At 44.6% G+C, this 18811-nt stretch overlaps 3 protein-coding genes across 4 annotated transcripts in view; 2 read left to right on the top strand and 1 right to left on the bottom strand.

The window, feature by feature from the left end:
• Positions 1-3784: 3784 nt before the first annotated feature.
• LOC122381347 lies at positions 3785-5187 on the top strand. The gene is made up of 3 exons (XM_043365389.1): positions 3785-3940; positions 4178-4371; positions 4662-5187. The coding sequence occupies exons 2-3, from the start codon at positions 4189-4191 to the stop codon at positions 4806-4808; spliced, it is 330 nt and encodes a 109-aa protein (XP_043221324.1). The 5' UTR covers positions 3785-3940; positions 4178-4188; the 3' UTR covers positions 4809-5187.
• A 4116-nt stretch (positions 5188-9303) lies between these two features.
• Positions 9304-15675, bottom strand: LOC122381346 (multiple epidermal growth factor-like domains protein 11). Of its 2 annotated transcripts, none has more exons than XM_043365387.1 (2): positions 15606-15675; positions 9304-11596 (listed from the first exon to the last, which is right to left on the bottom strand). In XM_043365387.1, exon 2 carries the CDS (start codon positions 11514-11516, stop codon positions 10161-10163), a length of 1356 nt encoding a protein of 451 aa, XP_043221322.1. In that variant the 5' UTR covers positions 11517-11596; positions 15606-15675; the 3' UTR covers positions 9304-10160. The 2 variants fall into 2 exon arrangements, with proteins under 2 accessions (XP_043221322.1, XP_043221323.1); XM_043365388.1 differs by having other exon boundaries at positions 9304-11485; positions 15606-15665.
• Positions 14175-18811, top strand: part of LOC122381345 — an 81185-nt gene continuing 76548 nt past the window's right edge. Inside the window, exon 1 of the mRNA XM_043365385.1 lies at positions 14175-14522. The gene's annotated coding sequence lies outside the window, so the exon portion shown is untranslated. The remainder of the gene's footprint in view (positions 14523-18811) is intronic.

Below are 18811 nucleotides of genomic sequence, written 5' to 3'. Positions count from 1 at the left end.
CTGGGGTATTTTCCATAACGCGAGTCCCTCCCCTTCCTTTCTCCGAAAATACTTGACCGATCGTCAAATTTCAAACGGCGTATGATAGCCCTGGAAAACACTGTCGAATGAAACATAAAATCATTGACCTCAAGGTCACTGATGACGTCACAGGTCAGGTCAAAGTAAAAATTATTAGCATTTTGGTTTGTTCACATTTTGGGCTCTGGCCGCCGTCTTACAAGTCAGATTATGCTCATTTTTGGTATACACACTCGTGAACAGATGCTCTAGATACCCTGAGGGTACCAAACTTGTACTTTGATTTTCAGCTCAGGGTCAGGTCATCACAGGTCACCGAAATATTATATCATGCGTCGGTCACGTGACGCAACTTTTATGGTCCATTTAGGCCATATATTTCGAATTTGATGTCGTCTATGTCATTCGAGGTCATTTTGAGTCGAATTTTGCTTAGGTTAGTCACTTTCAGGTCACTTTCAGGTCAAAAAAGGCAAATTTTAAAGTTAAAATGTTTCAACACAAAATGTGTCTATTTGATGCAGTTAGAGCTCAGGAACACGATGGTGCTATTTATATTGGTGTACGATGTCAAATACGGACTGAAAAATTGATTTGAAAAATTAATAATTGTGATTTTTTTGCAATCATAAGTATAGCTTGACAATTTTTGAATATATTTAGCTTAAACTTGCTAGAGTTAGTCATTAGCATGCGTTCTATAACATATATTCTGTTTTTCTTCGAAAATTCAAAAACTTTTTGAAAAAATGAAAATATAAATTTTGAATTTTATTATATAAAATTTTCGAAATTTTCGAAATTTTGAAAATCAGAGATAGCAGTTCGATAGCGCAATCTATTTTGAGTCCTCTAATGCAAAGAAATTGGATCTAGCTTAAAAACTAAGCTCTTGGGAGCAATTGCCGTAGTTCAATGTTTTGCGTCGAAATCGGCCGAACATGACGTCACTCTGACGTCACTTCCAGCCGACCTATAGTAGCTACGAAGTTCATATTTTGACACAAGGTGTCAAATTCATGCAGCCAAAGGTACTGAAAGTTTAGCGTTGATATGTCAAGCGGTTTGGAAGTTATTGCAGAAAAACGGGAGGGGGCTATGAATAGCCCCCCCCAGTGGGGCGCGGTTTAACGGTTTGGAAAATATGGCCGAAAAACGGGAAAGGGGCTTTGTAGAGCATCCCCAGTCATGAACGGATCATTGGTGACCTCGAGGTCAATTAAATTAGGTCTCCTTCGACTTTTTTCCGGGGCTACCAGACACCGTTTGAATTTTGACGATCGGCCCAGTAGTTTCGGACTTCGGAGTTAGGAGGGGGGGGGGCTATGAAGAGCCACCCCCCCCCCCCCAGTAGGGCACGTTATACGCAGACCCCAGTGGGGCACGGGTTAAGTTCAAATAAATTCCATCACAATCAAGATATTTCAACCAAACTTTGTCATGGCTTAAAATTTGGCACACGTTGATACCACCAAGAATATGTTATGTATTTGGGACCACCCATAGCCCCATTTCGTTCAGACCATCCATCTCAGTTTGAGAGCCGTCTGTATCATATGCTTTAGTTGGCTCAGGCGGTCAGGCTGCATGAATGTTAGGTAGATCTCCGTACGTACCGCAGGTGGACCTACACTTTGTTACACCTCTGGGCACTGGTTCAAAACTGGCAAGGGCTGGTTTCGTGGAAACTGTGCGTGATGCAAAAGAAAAAGTCTCAAACGAAATGTGCGATAGGTACTGATGTGCAATCTGGGACGGAATAAGCAGGCCAAGTTCAGATCGTGCTCACCTATGGCGTCATGAAAAGCCTGCAACATACATAATTTATCGCGAGAATCAAGTTGCGAATTTGGCCTATTGATCCCTGTAAAAGATGATCTCCCATCTTCAGCACTTAAGATATTGGAACTAGATGCCGGCAGCACTTTTGCGTTGCCTTGGGCCAGAATTGGAGGAACGGTACTGACGGCACACACCGGGCCAAACTACCGAAACCCAGACTGAGCTCGGACTGAACCTGAAACTTGCCTGAAACCAACCGAAACATCCCAAAAATGTTTGGAAGCACGTGAGATTGATGTGGATATATATACCTAAAGTAAGATATGAATTAACTGCACGTGCATAGTTCATGTCCCAGGGGTGATCTATATACTCTGGTCCCAGGCACTCCAGTGCAGTCATTTTCATAACATCATGTAGCGTGTGTCTAGTTCTATCAGTGTACCGACTTTTGTGTCGCTAGCTCGACGTTTCCCGGGATCAGAGGATCCCTCGTCAAAACCGTTATCCGCCCCCCGCACGCGCAGCTTGCACCTCTTGGATATTATCTCGCCGGAGTGTCGTGACTCAATGTACCTATTCTTCTTGTGACCTGCAAGTTTTGAACCAGTTATAGCTGCCGTTTACCTTGCAGGCGTGGCAACGTACGAAGGGGTGCAATTGGCTTGCACGTGCATAGCTCATGCACCACAGAGTTTAGCTCAACCAAATGTGCACTATTTTGGAGGCCTTGCTTAGGACTATCATTGATCCGATTTTGAGGTTGATAGCTCAAAAAAAATATTTGAGCCAGAGGACCTCACGTCAAAACGGTTTTCCGCCCCCAGCACGTGCAGCCTGCACCCCTCGCAGACGGTGACCCCCCTGGAAACTGGTTCAAGGTGTTACCGATGTGACAGTGTCCCGCCAGTGTGGCTTTGTTCGTGACCTCGGTTTGACCTGAAGCCTTGACAAAAAAAAACGTGTCACCAAAACTTTGAAGCGGAATAGCATGTGCCACGAAGCACCGAGCAAACCGAGACCAGCACCAAGAGTTTACCTCGCCGGAGACGAGTCGAACGGTCCCACTTTCGTCCCGATCGGTCCGCCCATTTTGACTCCAGGTCCAAAAAGCTTAGACAAACTCACATACTCACATACATACTGACAAACAAGCTCGGCCGAACTTTTCTTCAGCGACCCACCAATGGGAATTTCCGGGTGCAAAAGCATGCTATCGCATACTTCTGATCCTCCAATTCTGGATGATACACTACTTGTATGTTTCTATGCCAAATTATGTGATTTCGGCCTTGAGTGACGTCATACGATGCCAGTGAGGTCATTTGAAGTCATCGCGCTTTTTCACCAATCATATTGGTCACTCACTTTCATATTGTATCAACCTGACTTCGGCCTGAGATCAACACCAAAGTTGACATTCTTCGACGAAAATTGTATGCGATTCAACTCAACTGGTCACGACAAGCACAATGATTCCAAAATCCCTGTTATTTTTTACTTTTATGTTTTGGTCAGAGATAATCAAATAAATTTTTTTTCGGTTTTGACTTTTATAACAAAGCGTGTGGCTACTCAGGCTGCCCAACTGTAATTCTAGAGGGTGAATAAATAATCTGACATTTTTTACAACTTTTCTTTTCCCATGGTAATGAATTGATTTGACAACATAATTGTTTGTTTTTTTCTTCATGGTACGCGTTCAGTTACATCAAATTGTCACTCTGAAAATTGTCCCTCACTTGGATGATTTACCACGATTTCCATTCCAACAATTTAGATAAAATAACAATGCGACATGACGTGATCCGATCAGACCATGCTTACTCATAATGAACGTAAATACATAGCCATGAAATTAACCGGAACTTTCTGGCCTCTGGAAGCAGTATTGTTTTTCGCCGTACCAAACCCTTCCTCATTTGGTGACGTCAAATGATCGGAACAGGTAGTCTTTGTGTGCTTAGCGTGCTCTGCAGCAGCGGTGCGGTGCGCCGCTGACTGGTGGACTGACGGGTCGCGAGTGGGAAATCCGCCCCGCTCGTGCGACCGAGTGGTGCACGTATATAACCGCACCGCTGGCCGGTAGCCCCACCAGTCGACTGTCAGCTCCGGAGCGAACCCTCAGCCAACACAGGTGAGATCGAGAACAGGCGCGGCCGACCGTGTGGTGGAGTGAGAAAGGTACCAGAGCCTTGCTACAGGCAACTTTGCAAATAGCTGATAATTACGGCAATAAAAACGCCATGCATTCAGAAAACATTATTTTAAAACATATTAACGACTAGCTCGGTATTGGTGGCAAGTCGGTCGAGTGACTGCACCCTGCTCCCCTCCCTACCCGTAGCCCATCTACCCCTTTCATTGCCCACAGACTCGAACACGATGAAGGTGGCCGTGGTTCTGACGCTGCTCGCCGCGCTCCTGGCCGAGCCCTGCTGCGGCCAAGGAGGTTTCTTCCCCCGGCCTGGCTTTGCCCAGGGATCGGGAGGTGCCAACCTGCTCCAGGCGCAGCAGAGCGGACCTTTCGGAGGCAGCAGCAACCAGTTTGTGTCGTCAAACGCCAATGTGAGTAATTAACTTCCGATATTAACACCACGCTTCATAAATGTAGGACGTAGGTGATATTGATACCGGTACCAAATGTAAATTATATTGACCCAGGTATGCCTACAGAAACAATGAGTGGGAAAATACGATATATCCTTGCAAGATAAGTATAACGGATTTCATTAAACCTGACGTGTGGCTCCGGTCACACATTGGTTGTATTCTGGCAATATTTCTGGCATTCTGCGCCAGGCGTCCTGGCGCCGTCCCTCCCTATACGAGAGTCTGACCCCCGTCTCCTGCCACAGAGTGTGCTGGTCGGACCGGGCAGCTCGTCCAGTTTCGGTGCCGGCGTCGGCTCGCAGTCTTCCGGTCCTTTCGGCGCCTCCCAGCAGGGGTTCACCACCGGCGGCTCGAACCAGCAGAGCTTTGGAGCATTCGGCAGAAGGAAGTGAACACGCATCTTTTGAAACATCTTTTAGCCCTCATCTTTTGAAACATGATGCGAAACGGATAAAGTTCCCCGAAGACCAGTTTTTGTCATGGCGTCTGAAGCGTTTGATGTCTCGGCGAAGTAGTTCGAAAAAAGTATGAACCTCGCCGAATGGTGTTGAATGAAGAGTGTGTTGATGTGTTACAGAGTGCAATACCAAGCTGATTGTGAAATGAATGCAGCTGTGTTTTATTGACCGTTTGAGCTTGTGCCCGAGATGATTGTAGGGAAGCTGTTACAGACTGGCCCTGGTCACTCTTGTTACTGCAGAATGAATCCTTTCATTGAAAACTGCCTACATGTTTTATATTCCATGGTGAATAAATCATACATTTTGCATAGCTACGCATCTTTGTCAAACGAGGGTAAACGTTTGAGGCTCAAAGCCTCTGACGAACCTGCAGGCCCATCTGAGGGCTTCGGTACCATTTCCATGGAAATGATCTTTGTGTTTTTTCTTTTTTTAGGAATTTGCTAGATCAATTTACTAAATGCAGATCAGTTGTCGTACATACAATACACACACAAGTTATAAAAAGCAGGTATGTATGCCATGAATGTACACAATATATGTACTACAATTGTGAAAGGCCAAACCGCATATTTCAGTACGACCATGTTCTTATACAGGGTGTTCCAAAAGTGAGCACCCCAACTAAGGTCAGCTGTATCTCTGCAGCCGTGCTTCCTACAGCTCTGGGAAGCGGCTCATTAGAAAGAGCAATCAAATTCCATTCGGATAGGTCGTAATTCCGTTACATATCTTGCACAACACGGCCAGCATTGTGATCAGCACAATTCAATACCAAATTGTTGGTGAAACATTTAGCGGTATTGGATATGTTCGGAATATTTTTCACATCTGACTGCATATTTCAGTTCATGTACGTTTCGTCATTGTTCGCGCGTGAATTTTTATTATAAAAATTGAAAACTGAATGGGTGAACTAGTTCAACCAGTATTTTTACCACTCCAAATATCGCTATTAAGCGAGAGTGTCACTGAAGCAGTGAAATGACGCCAAAACCGGATGTTCCGAAAGAAGACTTGATTCTCATCGAGCAACTCCACCTGCAAAAGAAGTGGGGTGCTAAGCGAATGATCATCGAGTTTCCGCATAAGAATTGGAGTCTGGCAAGTGTCAAGAGATTACTAAACAAGGTTGACACTACAGGGGGAATATCTCCCTAGACCGCAAGCGGCCGTCCCACGTTTGCCGCCGTCACCGTGTTTCACCCGATCTCGCAACACATCTTGTTCTGTTCGTTCTCGGTGTAATATGTATTCAGGAATAGTATGCAGTGCTCTAGCGAGGAAAATCTTGATATATGTAATGTAGTTAGGATTTTAAATGACCTTTTCCTCGATAATTAATTGGAAATTCAATAAAAAGTAAATATTATATTGTTTGACAAATTTTCGAACAACAGTTCATTCTCCATGAGAATGAACTGTTGTTCGAAAATTTGCCAAACAATATAATATTTACTTTTTATTGAATTTCCAATTAATTATCGAGGAAAAGGTCATTTAAAATCCTAACTACATAATATGTATTCATTCAGAGCCACACTAGGTAGCCTGTTAGAACCCAAATTGACCGTTCTTTCCAAGAAGGAGCCTCCTTTGGAGTTTTGGAGATATAAGCATTAAGCAATATTTGTCAGGGGGCTCACTTTTTGGAACACCCTGTACTTGCACCTACTTAGTTGATAAGGCAACAAGCATATAGCATGCTCGTTCTTTGCGTGCTTCACTCCCGTGTACTCGGATAACTTGATAAACCAAAGTCTTTGTTCGAGTGTTTCCTTTCTGAGAAACTCATCAATATACCGTGGGGTTGACTCCACACATACATGAAGGTGGACACGCACTCAGGCCAGTTAGGCCAGCCGTATATAGTGCATAACGATATTGACTCCCAAGAATGTGATTGTGGTCGACAGTACACACGGTATACACAGACGGTTCACACTTTTCCTATATATATCGCTGCTCACTCGACGACGGCTTGCATTGCGAATGAAAATGTTGCTTTTATGTTTATTTAACTTTAAGCATTGACACGAGGTCCGCTCTTGCCTCTTGGACATGAAACCAAAATACGTACAAAAGGAGGAAGGCCACATCCGTGGCTAACTTTGCTTTGTTTTTCAATCTTATTTTGGTTAAGGCGTAAGGCCCATTGCTTCACTTGAATAGAATTGGGTAAGCGTGCATCAACAAGACAGTGCCGAATATTTTCTGGTATTGACAAAGCTCTTTTCTAAGAAAGCACGCAGAAGGAAGCACATGAGCCGATAAATTTATACCTAAACCAGACTCGATGCGACCATGAAGCCCTGAAGGATCCAAGTAAGAGAGACAAAACGATGACGAAAAAGGCTTCACCCAAATGTCTTACTGTAGCAAGGAACTATATGTATAAGTTAGGTAGGTATATTGCGAATGTGTGCGACTTTATTCAAAAGAAAGCTAATGGTAAAGACGTATGCCTACTCACTGAACGTTTATCTTCTAAGCGTTCAAACCTCGTAATTATATGGACGGATTTTGAAGATCTGGCTGCCCTAAACACCCTTAACCCGCGCGGGGCTGGGGTCTCCAGCCGAACGCGCGGTGCTGGGGGGGGGGGTAAATTTTACCCCCCCCTGTTATCTCCTGGAGACTGATTGCCCAAAACGTGTTCTTAGGCTACCAAGACAATATTCGTTGCATACGATATCATTCAAAGGTCAAGGTTAAGGTCAGGTCAGGTCACCAAAAACAAAATATAGAAAGGGGCATGTGCGACACATGTTTTATGGGTCATTTTACTCATATAATTTAATAGGCACACTCAATAAGTGATATGGACCACCTCTGGATGAATTTCAGGTCGAGGTCAGGTCAAGGTCAGGTCAAGTGATATCAAATTTTGAAGTTGGTTGTTAAGGCCTAAAAAGGTGTCTATCTGATGCAGTTTTTTACGGCAAATCGAATGGTGCTATTTTTGTTTCCGTACGAGGTCTAGAACTTCCAAAAAATCATTTTTCAAAATTTTTGTGTGTCGTGACGTCATAAAATCTTGAATAACTTCCACATTTTTGAACCGATTCTTCTAAAAATTGGTATGTAGGTGTACATAGACCATTTCTCTGACATATATTCCGGTTTTTTCGATACACTCAAAATTTTGGATTTTATAATTATTTTCCCAAAAAAGTCAGTTTTTTGAAGAAGAAAAAAATTGGGCCAAATTCCAAAAGTTTCAAAAACCGAGATTGCCATTTGATAGACAAAAGGCAATTACGTATAACCTTTTTTGTTACGACTTGATTCCTTCAAAAATGAAGATGTTAGCGGCGTTTGAAATTTTACCGTTTTTGAGGCGAAAATGGCGAACATGACGTCACTAAAACGTCAATTTCTCAAAAAATTTCCGACGGATTTCGCTCAAATTTTCAGGGAACGTGTCAAATTGATGTAAGAAAAGGTACTAAAAGTTTGGCGGCGCTGCGCGCCGCCGTTTTTGAGATATTGCAAAAATTCGCGAGGGGGGGGGTAAAATTTACCCCCCAGCCCCGCGCGGGTTGAAGTGCATACCAGACCTCTCTACAGCCCGCTCATGCTGGGTCCAAACTCGTCTGTGTCTGTGTGTAGTGACTGACCGCGCTGCCACATCGCATGTGCCAAGGCCGCTGCTCCTTGTAATCCGACCGGTGCGCAGCTAAGCACCGCGGCTTACAAAGCTCCCTCAGAAACGGAAGGCTCTGTAAGCACTTCGGCTTATACCTATAGCTCTGCTGGAGACGAAAGACCTTCCGTGTATTCAGTATTCAGTCGAGTGGTACAGATGATCTTCATATCGGGCCAGAAGAGGGAGCATGGATGTAGACATGGCGGTATTCTAACCTCATGTAACGAGCCTTTGGGTCTCCTTCCTTCTTTCCTTCTTTCCTTGCCTTTGCCTGCTTTCTTTCTTTCTCTCTTTCTTTCTTTTTTTCCTTTTTTTTTCTTTCTTTTTTTCTTTCTTTTTTTCTTTCCTTTTTTCTCTTTTTTTTCAAAATCCACGGCACAAAGCATTGCACAAAAAATGCCCTTTTCCGTGTCTGACACTACATAGTGAAGCGATTTTAAGGACGGTTTGATCTCGGCTACCAATGTAGATCACAACGTCGGGTGTATGTATATTTGGCGGTGCAATCTGCACTCTGTGACTCTCACAGCTGTCACAGGGACCGACAAACGATTCAGTCGTTGCGGATCATTGGCCACCTGTCGTCAGTCGCGTGGCAACGTCTGGACGCTTGACGTATACGGTATGTGATGTGTGGTAGCGTTGGAGCTAGATGCTGTTGTCGGTGGTTGTCAGCTCAACTGGAAAGACCGGTTTCTCGGGCTAAGAAATTCCAGAGCTGCTACTTCCAAAGCGCAGAAATACCTATAAAGCTGACTTCTTATAAAGTTGTGATGACGCCGTTTGTAACATATACTTTAGACATACTTGAAAATATCCCAATATTAATTTGACTTAAATGACAATAGATGGTGCACTTATCACGCTTCTTAACAACATAACTTTATTCAAATTACGGTAGGTAAGCTCGAAAATAATTGCATAGATAAGTACCGATTGGGCGCTTAGCTATTCACTTAAAAGATGACAACTAATTACCAATAAGGATATGTAGTACGTAGCAAAAACGTCTCGTAGCGAACCATGGAAGTTGAGGCGGCACATCCTTTCTCTCTCTCTGCGGGCACCCTGAAATGGGTGTCCCCCAATAACCAAAAACACCATTCAGCTAGTTATGTCTGTCATCAGTCATTACTTCTTAGACGGTATTAACAACAGACGGCCACTCCCGCTGAGTTCCTAGAGACACCAGTAACAACAACACGAAACTGGAAATCCCGAGTCTAGCGGCATCATGGTCTGACTGTGGCGGGCGGGAGCGAGGTGGGAGAGCTGAGACGTACATAAGCCGGTTAGTTGGTATATACACAGTGCCCATTATCCTACCCAAAAATATTTTATAAATACATATTATACTTGAATAATGATGCTAATGCTAAGACCGTTAATGAATACGGTGTTGAATATATGACGCATTATTCGCATGTGGCGATAAGTTAGTCAAAGTAAACACAAGACAACAGCACACAGCAACCTTTACCGACCAGCATTACTGCAAAACAGCTAGACCTGCAACATGTCTCGTTGCTCTCACTTGAAGCTGATAATGGCGTCTTAAAACATTTCTTGGCTGAGTATTCCCAGGCGCACGTTGACGGTTAGTACATTGTTACATTCATGCATGAAGCAATCTCTTAGTCAGCGCAGCTCACTTCAGCGCTAGTGGGCTGGGTCTCCGAACTGAAACAGTAGTCGGGTGTGTACAATCGGCAGTCGTCAACTGTTTCTTCCGATCCGGAGCAGGATATTTTTCTATCGGCATGCCCTGACCCTGGGATAGCATGACGCTGACTTATAGTCCCGCCGTGAGGAAAGCCCCAACTGCGACAGAGCACCTGAGCATCGGTGTCCGTCAGGTCACCACACACTGTGTAGGGCCGCCAGAAGTAGTTCCTGGTGTCGAAAATCTCGATAATTCCGTCCTGGCAACTGCTGCTGTTGCCGATTCTAAATTTCATGCCGGAATAGCCAGAGTTCTTGCCCGTGGCGGCACATTGACAAATGCCTCGTATATATTCGCACTCGAACCTTGCAGATGTTACGAAACATTCAGCTTCTTGGTCACAGCGCTCTCCGTACCCAGCTCCTGGAGAGCATGCGTCATTTCTGCGCTCCCAGAATCCTTTGGGACAAGCGCACTTGCCTTTCACACACGTGGCGTTGGTTGTGAGGACCTCGCACTCAGCGGTGCTGTTGCACGACTCTGCCAGTCGGGGGTAGGGCCGACAGGTGATGTTGCCGTCGTTCCAGTAGCCGAACAGACAAGAGCAGTGAAAGTCGTTGTCACACATTGCGTTTTGACTGTCGCAGTGATCAGAGAGTTTACAGGGCTCAGAGAGCCGCGGCTTGCGGCACGCGCCGGCGTCAACCACCAGTCCCCAGCGGCAGGAGCACACACCGTCAGTGCATGTCGAGTCAGCCACGGCGCCCAGACAGTCTGCGTCCCGGCGGCACGACTCGGAGAGACGCGGGTAGGGCAGGCACCGGCCGGCGACCACCTCCTGGAGACCCTCCGCACACCGGCACTGGCCGTCGGCGCCGCACTCCGCGTCTGGCCGCAGATCTCCGCACTCGGTGTCCGCGCGACACGGCGCTCCCAGCACCACACCACGCCGGGCGGCCGCTCCAGTGTCCAGGCGGCTGGCGAGGGTGTCCAGAGCTTCAGCGAAGCTGTCCTGGCGACTGGAGATGGTAACCAGAGCTTCAGCGAGGCTCTCCTGGCGACTGAAGATGTCGGCGAGCCTGTGATTAGTGTCATGCAGCAGCTGATGCAGAGAGCCCAGAGCAGTCATCAGATAGTCGTTTATCAGTGGTTTCGCTACGGTCGAAGCGTCAGCTCCTTCGAGAGGAGTGTCTGAGACAGGCGTCACCTCCCATTCCTTATCCTGTGCCGTTGATTTATTTAAATGAGCTTCGGCAACGCTTCCACCACTAGCAGACTGAGCAGCTCTGACACTCACTAGAAGGATAAATGTCGCTAGTAATGGCATCCCGATGGAGCACAGCACAAAAGAGTAGTTTCACAAGTTGCAGTGTACCTCGATAGTAAAACGAAGGCGCTTCGTTCGGCCTGTAAAGTGAACCACTCTCAGCCGCGGCACGCCCCAAACTACCAGGCTCAAGACCAGCGACAGGTCGACTAAAGTACGGCTGTTTACAGTTGAGGGACGTGGAAGGTCACTCGCCAGCACCGCTCCAATGTTTGGCTGATTTTTGGTGGGCTGGAGTTTGTCATTTCAGCTGGCAGCTGGGGTACTTACGAGAATGTGTGAAGACAATTCGACAATTAACTCAAAGATCTGCCGAATTTATTAGTATTTCAATAGGTGTGATCTTTGGTGACCAGTTTCATGACCTGAGAGGCCGTGAATGACCTTGGCCTAAGGTTCCTAGACACTCAGGACAGCGACTTAGCAGGTTAAGGTCAAAGTTAACCCACGCCCCGCTGGGAGAGGGGCAGAATCTGCCCCCCTCCCGCGACATCGGTACTTTTTCGTGTTTTGTGCCCGCTTTTCACATGAAAGTAATGATAGATACATACAAATGGTATACCATTTGTAGTACACCGACTATAGTCGGTGTACTTTCTAAGCAATTTCTGAAAAAATTAATTAATCAATCATTAGTAATTTAATTAATCAATTAATTAGTTAATTAATAAGTTGACCTGCGCTGACCTCGACTGGGTTCGGTCACGTGATAAGATGGCAACACCTGTCAGGTCAGGTCATGACGGCACCGGAAATTCCGATAAGCAAATAATGTATGCCACCAAAACCATGATGGGAATCTGATGGCCTACATGACTATATAACAAAGTAAGTACGGGCCAGAAAAGTGTAGGTATCAGACACTCCGAAAGCAGGTACGGATATGTCCGGACAAAACTTAGATATAGTTGGCACTTGGCAACTTGTACAACTCCTGAGGTTCTGTTACTCACAGCTTCCGGCCGGCTCGCGGTAACCGCGCACGGCCAGCGCCGGCGACCTGAAGTAAAAAAAAAAAATGCCGCTCATTTTCGCTGTGGCAGGCTGAGGCAGCTAAACTATACCTACATTTTCTGAAAGGCAATTGGTTGGTAAACACCATTAAGATAAGAGTGGGACCTAGCGGGACTCTTTATACCTATCGGCATTCCAGAATTTCTATAACAGCAAAATTAATTCACAATTTGAAAAGCATCTAAGAAAACTTAATATTTGAAGCGTATTTGTATATTCCGCTGACAGTTTTTCATTCCATCGTGAAGCCCATGGTCTAAACTATCAGGCTAGATCCCGAAAATATTGATAAAGCCGTCTAATCTACATTTTTCTTGCCTACATTAGGTGCTACTTTTATCCGTACGAAAACGGGTCTACGGTGCTTGTCACGGAACTTTGCGTTTGGGCTGATGTGGCGTGGACGCTGTACACCATGGACGAAAAATATTTGCAGATTCGTGGTCCATGGCGTTTCTGAACTATGTGACACAGTCTAACTAAATTTGGGAAAGGTCGGCAAATCCAACAATGTCGCGCTAATTCCGGCCGCGGTCCCATCGTGCACAATGGGAGAAAATTGAAATGCGCCTATTTTGGACGAATGGTGTTCAAACCCCTCTCAAACATTGGTTCATAGATAAACATGACACACTGAATCAGAAAAATGCACCTGTGACCCCTCTGTATGCCCCTGAGGTCATCTCAAGTCATGAACGGTCACCAACAGTTTTTTGGCTATAACTTTTGATAAGAACGTACTAGAGCGATGAAAACACGTCAGATGTATTCAGCTCGACGATAGGCGGATCGGCTGATATGTAACATGACCCTTTTCGGTCAGGTCACGACCTTGACCTGAGGTCAAATTTTCAAAATGACCTTTCAAAGTCAACAAATAGCTTTTTCGACGTGTCTCGACGAGAGGAACACGATGCTGCTAACAGTAGGTAATGTCGTGCCACTGTTGTGTCAAAAGCTATTGCCGGAAAGCAGTTTTCGTGAAAACTGCTACTTTTACAGTTTTTGCCCTTTGGAGGCTAAACCGTTGACCTGAGGTCAAATCTGAGAACAATGTTCAGAAAGGTCTGTAAAAGGGCTATCGAATGGGCTTTTCAGCGGCGCTGTAGCTCTATTGGTTCCGGAGTTAGCCGTTGGCAGTTTCCAAAATTGTTGAAATGGACTACATTTGATTTTGATGACCTCTGGCGACCTGACTTTTGACCTGACCCAAAAATGACTAGAGTGTTTCCGTCATTATTTTTGACGCTCTTTCGAATGCCGCTTACCGCGTGCCGCTACGTGACCCAGGAGCCGAGTTAGACGGGGGGGGGCTGTGTTCATACATCCCCCCCCCGGCCCGGCGCGGAAGTCGCGGAGCACCGTCCCGGCGCGGGTTAATAAGAGGTCATAGTTTTGTGGTGTCACAGCACTCAGCGCTGTGGCTATTTGTATCGCCGTCGGCCGTCCCGGGTCCCCATCTGGTCCCTGGCCCAAACCCCAGGCCCAATGGCATAAAGCAAGCAACAACCGTCCGAGGTGATATTGACGCTCCCTGGTGGGCAGCGTCAAAAGGCTAGCTTTCATCAATGGCGTGTAGATGTCACTAGATGTATCTCTGTAGACAATAGAGAACGTAAACAAAGCGAATGGTGCGCGCTCTACAATCGTGCTCGACCGTGCTCGATTGGTGGCTCGATTAAAAAAAAAAAGGTAGTGTTGGGACTATATCAATATATGGGGTCCTGTGAGATTTTGTGGTTTTGGGATGTGTCAAGCATCCTGAATTTGTGTGTTTTCTAGTGGCACTTGATGTGCAGTGGCATTGTGCTCCTATAGCAAAGATCAAAGCTGTGTAAAACTGTAAACCGCAGTCATCAACATGGATAAAAAATGAGCCCTCAACGTCAAACCAAGACTCAAAGGACTAATACTGAGCTTTGAGTTTGAACTTTGAGCTTGAAGAACTTAATTCTACTTGGCACACAAGTTGAATGACTGTCATCATCGGAGGTAAGTCCCTGTCCCCCGGATACTTTAACTTTGTTGCCTACAGGCTGTAGGTATTGGTATGATACCAAAAATCAAAGTTGCACTTGCTAGTTGTTATGTTTCAATACCTCAGTCTGTTAGCTGAGGTAGGTAATTATTATTATATGTCATTTTCATAGTCCATTTCCATTTAATTTAAAAGTGCATGATTTGTTGCCACATGGCGCTAGCCGCTATCAGCTATGTGATGTAAAAATTTGTCCTGCGTCCATTTGATAAGTTTTAAACCACGCTGCCCGACTTAATAGGTTTCATGATTGAGTTTATAGTAAGAATAGAAGCTACATATATACAAGAAGCTATTACAGTTCAAGCATATTTATATTACATTGGATTACTACAGAAGCTTGTAACTGAGACACCTAATAAATTTTAATGCATCAGGATACACTGTGCATGCTTTGGTTGATGTATCCAAAATATTGTGTTTAATGTTCTGGGGCAACTGGGAATTTGGTGGTTCTCAAAACTGGAAGATTTCTCATTTCCAGCTCTTGTATGAAATAGCTGAAGGGTACGGAGTGCTGCAGTGCTGAACTTATGTAAACACCTACACAGCTATATAATGTAAGATAAAAACACCAAAGCCACCCAACGTTTCGTGTTATTCACTTTTTCAAGGGTGATCACCCTTTTTTTATCTTACATATAATGTAAGATAAAAACACCAAAACCACCCAACGTTTCGTGTTATTCACTTTTTCAAGGGTGATCACCCTTGAAAAAGTGAAAAACACGAAACTTTGGGTGGTTTTGGTGTTTTTATCTTACATCATAGACGAATTAATTTGTCCAATTCAAATAATCACCTACACAGCTGCTTCTCTACACACACAGGAGTCCTTGGCTAATGATATAAATTATAAGACAATGATTATATAAATCACTGCTTTTTAATAATTGAATAACAGTTACTTTGGACTCACATTGACATTGATGAACATCAAATACAATAAAATGGCACAGACAGTTGGACAATCATATCTCAACACAAACAACACTTGGCCAGCTGACCAATGAGGAAAAACAAACAAACAAACTAACAAACAAAACAGGCAAATCGCAGCAGCGGCCCGCCTCCTACCGCCGCGACCCAACCCAGCCGCGAATGGCGGCCGTCGCGCCGGCTGACCTGACCCTCCGCTGACCTGGCCTCCAACGTGGCATGTCAGTGGGTCACGTGACCCTACGTCACAGTATACAAGCTTAATAATACTAAGGAGAAATATTAAACGCTGGACGAAATACAAAAGTATTACAAGCAAGAATTGACAAAAAATGTGGGTGTCTAAAATGACATAGCACAAAACCAAAAATAAGTCCACCGATAAACCAATAATCTCTCGGGCCATCACCGACGTCCCTCGGGACGACCCGACAACTAAAGCTTACCCAGGTTCTCGCTAGGTGGCGCGCACGCGGCACAACAGCACGTCAACGGTGCCAACAACTGCCTTTATTAAGATTTTGCATTTCACTAATGCAATGCCTATTGCATACCTTGCCAATGAAATGTGCCTTTTCTGACAGGAGAACATCAAAAATACAACAATGGGCATTTGAATCCATGACCGGTTTCCACCGGCGGTATACCTATTGAGCAAGGGGCATTCCACGTCAACCGGGACAGCCAAAATCGGCCACCTCTGCGATTTTGTTCAAACTTGGTATACTTGTTGGCTATTGGGTGAAACCTCTGAGGGTCAAAGGATTTTGTCATATGCCCTCGGGCTACAGAGATACAAGCCGCTAAACTTCTGCTTTTTTAGCAGAATTGGACGTGTATTGCAATCTTGAAAGATCTATAGCTTCAACATTTTTGAAGCTATTAATTTCAAACAAACTGAAACGTGTACATAAGGGGTTATGCTAGTTAAATTTGGCCCTTTTAACATTTTTTGGTGATTTTGAATTTATTTTATTTTGAATTAATTTCTTAAAATCTAATTTGTGAAAAATGGGTACCCTTCGATTTTGCTCAAATTTAGATATTATCTTTCACTACACGTAAGCCATACGTGCTGAGAAAATTAGAGTGGGCCAACGATAACTTTGGATGATATAGTACAAGTAGTGCAACGTAGCACGGGCGATGGAAGGGGCGGATTTCGCCAACCCCACCTGTTTTTCGCCAATAACTCACGCCATAATTATTATATTAACGTCAAACTTTCAGCATCTATCCAGAATTGAATTGCAAATCCTCCCGTGCAAGCAATAGGTAAATCGGTCCACAACTTTTCAAGTAATAGCGGTGTAAAGTCAAACATCTTGCCGGAGCGGCGCGGCGGCCGGCGCCGGCCGTTGCCGCCTGAATGGTAGACTGTGCCGGTGCGGGACGGTTCCATCTTTGCACTGCGCTTCTTACCGCTGATCATGATTGATTCGTGTCAAATTTTGTGTGAAGGCTTAAAAATGTACAGGCAATCTTATGGTCAAATAAATACGAAAAGCAACTAGTAAAAATTGAATTATTAGGGTGCAAACACAATCTGTGACTGAAACATTTCCCGCGTCGGCCGATCCCCGCCTTTGCCGGCGACATCTTAACCCTCTAATGCCCACACATAGTTCCACGGTTCCTAAAATTAGCACCTTGTAACATATGATTCACTTTGGGTCCCTTGTTCGAAATCTGGAGTCAAATATTTTTTCGCAGTTCAAATTTCGGAAATAAATTTTGTATCAAATATGATACATTGGGCATTCCACTTGGTAATTTTTAGTGGTATCAGACCACACAGAAGGAAGTGAAGACATAGATGAGAAAATATATATCATTAAAAATTTCAGTGATAAAAGTGGCAGTTAAAATGTGTAAAATGCCAACAAGACATCCTTTACTATGCACTTTTTATCAGAACATTTTCTTAATATTTCATTGGCATCCTTCTTGTATCAAAATGTCCTTTCAGTCGGTGCTTAGGGAACAACGCTAATCATAGGCATCTATTTACGAGTGCCTTCTATTCCTTCAATTTCCACGATACAGCGCGTTGCACTTGTGCAATTTTTGCATAATTCAGACATGTGGGCCGTGCTTCTCAAACGTAGATGCGTTATGCATACTTGATATAGAAATGATGACATTACAGTTGGCTCGCGGTAATTGGTTGAAGTGAAGCAGTTCTGATGCAAAATGCTGGACAGCCTGCCGACGGACCGGGATCAATGCCAAAGACGATGTTGGTTTATCTTCATGATAGCCGGACAATCTCGGGTGACTGAAACTCTCAACCTGTGAATCGTCAGTTAGTACTTTGACTGGTCGTGCGGTCCTGATGTCATCGGCGTCAGTATAACAGCCGCGCACTGACCAGTGCAATAACCGTTGTACGTGTCAGACAACACAGGTACAGGTAACTGCACCGATCGGCAGGAACTTGCACAATATTCATTGACCTCATATGGAGGTGAGCATACGCATTACGCAATGTCGCAACTTTTATTCTATGGTCAGTACAAAAGTAGTATCCATGTTAATTTAGTACCTATAAATCCTTTTTGTTCAGTGGCACTCAGCTACCACAGTTGGCGGTATATGTCAATATATGACAACAAATGACATACCTGGCAGTGAAAATGCTTGCCAGGTGTCAGGCACCTGCTGGAACTTGGCAGAAGTGCATGGTTGCCTACTTCTTAGATAGGAAATCAAAGGAACCACGCCCTTCGGTCCGGAGTCTGTCTTGTCATCGTCAAACAGTTGCAAAACCATATTCCTATGAGCGTTAGAAAAGTCGAGATGTATGAGGCATGCAAGGCCACTCATAGAAAGCTAGATGTTGGAAGATTGACAAGGATGAGAGGCGGCATAAGCGTACCAATATCGTTATGACATTTTAAGTCTGGAGCGAAATAGAGTTATCTGGCGCAAGAGGTGCGAACTTCACAAATTTATGCATCTTGTATCATCGTCGTTTGCAATGACTCACAGGCCATTGCAATGCTTATCACCTGAGAAAACTATGGTATTGGCACACCGTATGTCGCAGCGGCGAAAATTTCATAGAAAATATTGGAGTGCTATGCCCACTGTATCATATCTAGTATCCCCAAAAATAGGGGGTCCATATCTTTGACCCTGAAAAAGTTGCGATGTTTTGCAACATACTATGATATATGTTGAACATTTGTCTCACAGTATGCCAAGTTTCTTTCCAAATAACTAATTTTTTGTTTTCTAAATGCTTAAATTTACACTTGCATCTCAAATTGATTTTCGGCAAAGGACAAACTGACCCTCTTCA

This window comes from Amphibalanus amphitrite, unplaced genomic scaffold (assembly GCF_019059575.1).
Source record: "Amphibalanus amphitrite isolate SeventyFive unplaced genomic scaffold, NRLGWU_Aamphi_draft 000119F_arrow, whole genome shotgun sequence".
Taxonomy (NCBI): domain Eukaryota; kingdom Metazoa; phylum Arthropoda; class Thecostraca; order Balanomorpha; family Balanidae; genus Amphibalanus; species Amphibalanus amphitrite.
Note: the sequence above shows the minus strand (reverse complement) of the source record. Positions and strands in the feature narration are given on the sequence as shown.

What these genes read in the sequence shown, in the direction of transcription:
- LOC122381347 (XM_043365389.1), top strand. Translation starts at nt 4,189, where the DNA reads ATGAAGGTGGCCGTGGTTCTGACGCTGCTCGCCGCGCTCCTGGCCGAG. An exon ending in TTGTGTCGTCAAACGCCAAT is followed by an intron (nt 4,372 to 4,661) that starts GTGAGTAATTAA and finishes CTCCTGCCACAG; the next exon opens with AGTGTGCTGGTCGGACCGGG.
- LOC122381346 (XM_043365387.1), bottom strand. Translation starts at nt 11,516, where the DNA reads ATGCCATTACTAGCGACATTTATCCTTCTAGTGAGTGTCAGAGCTGCT.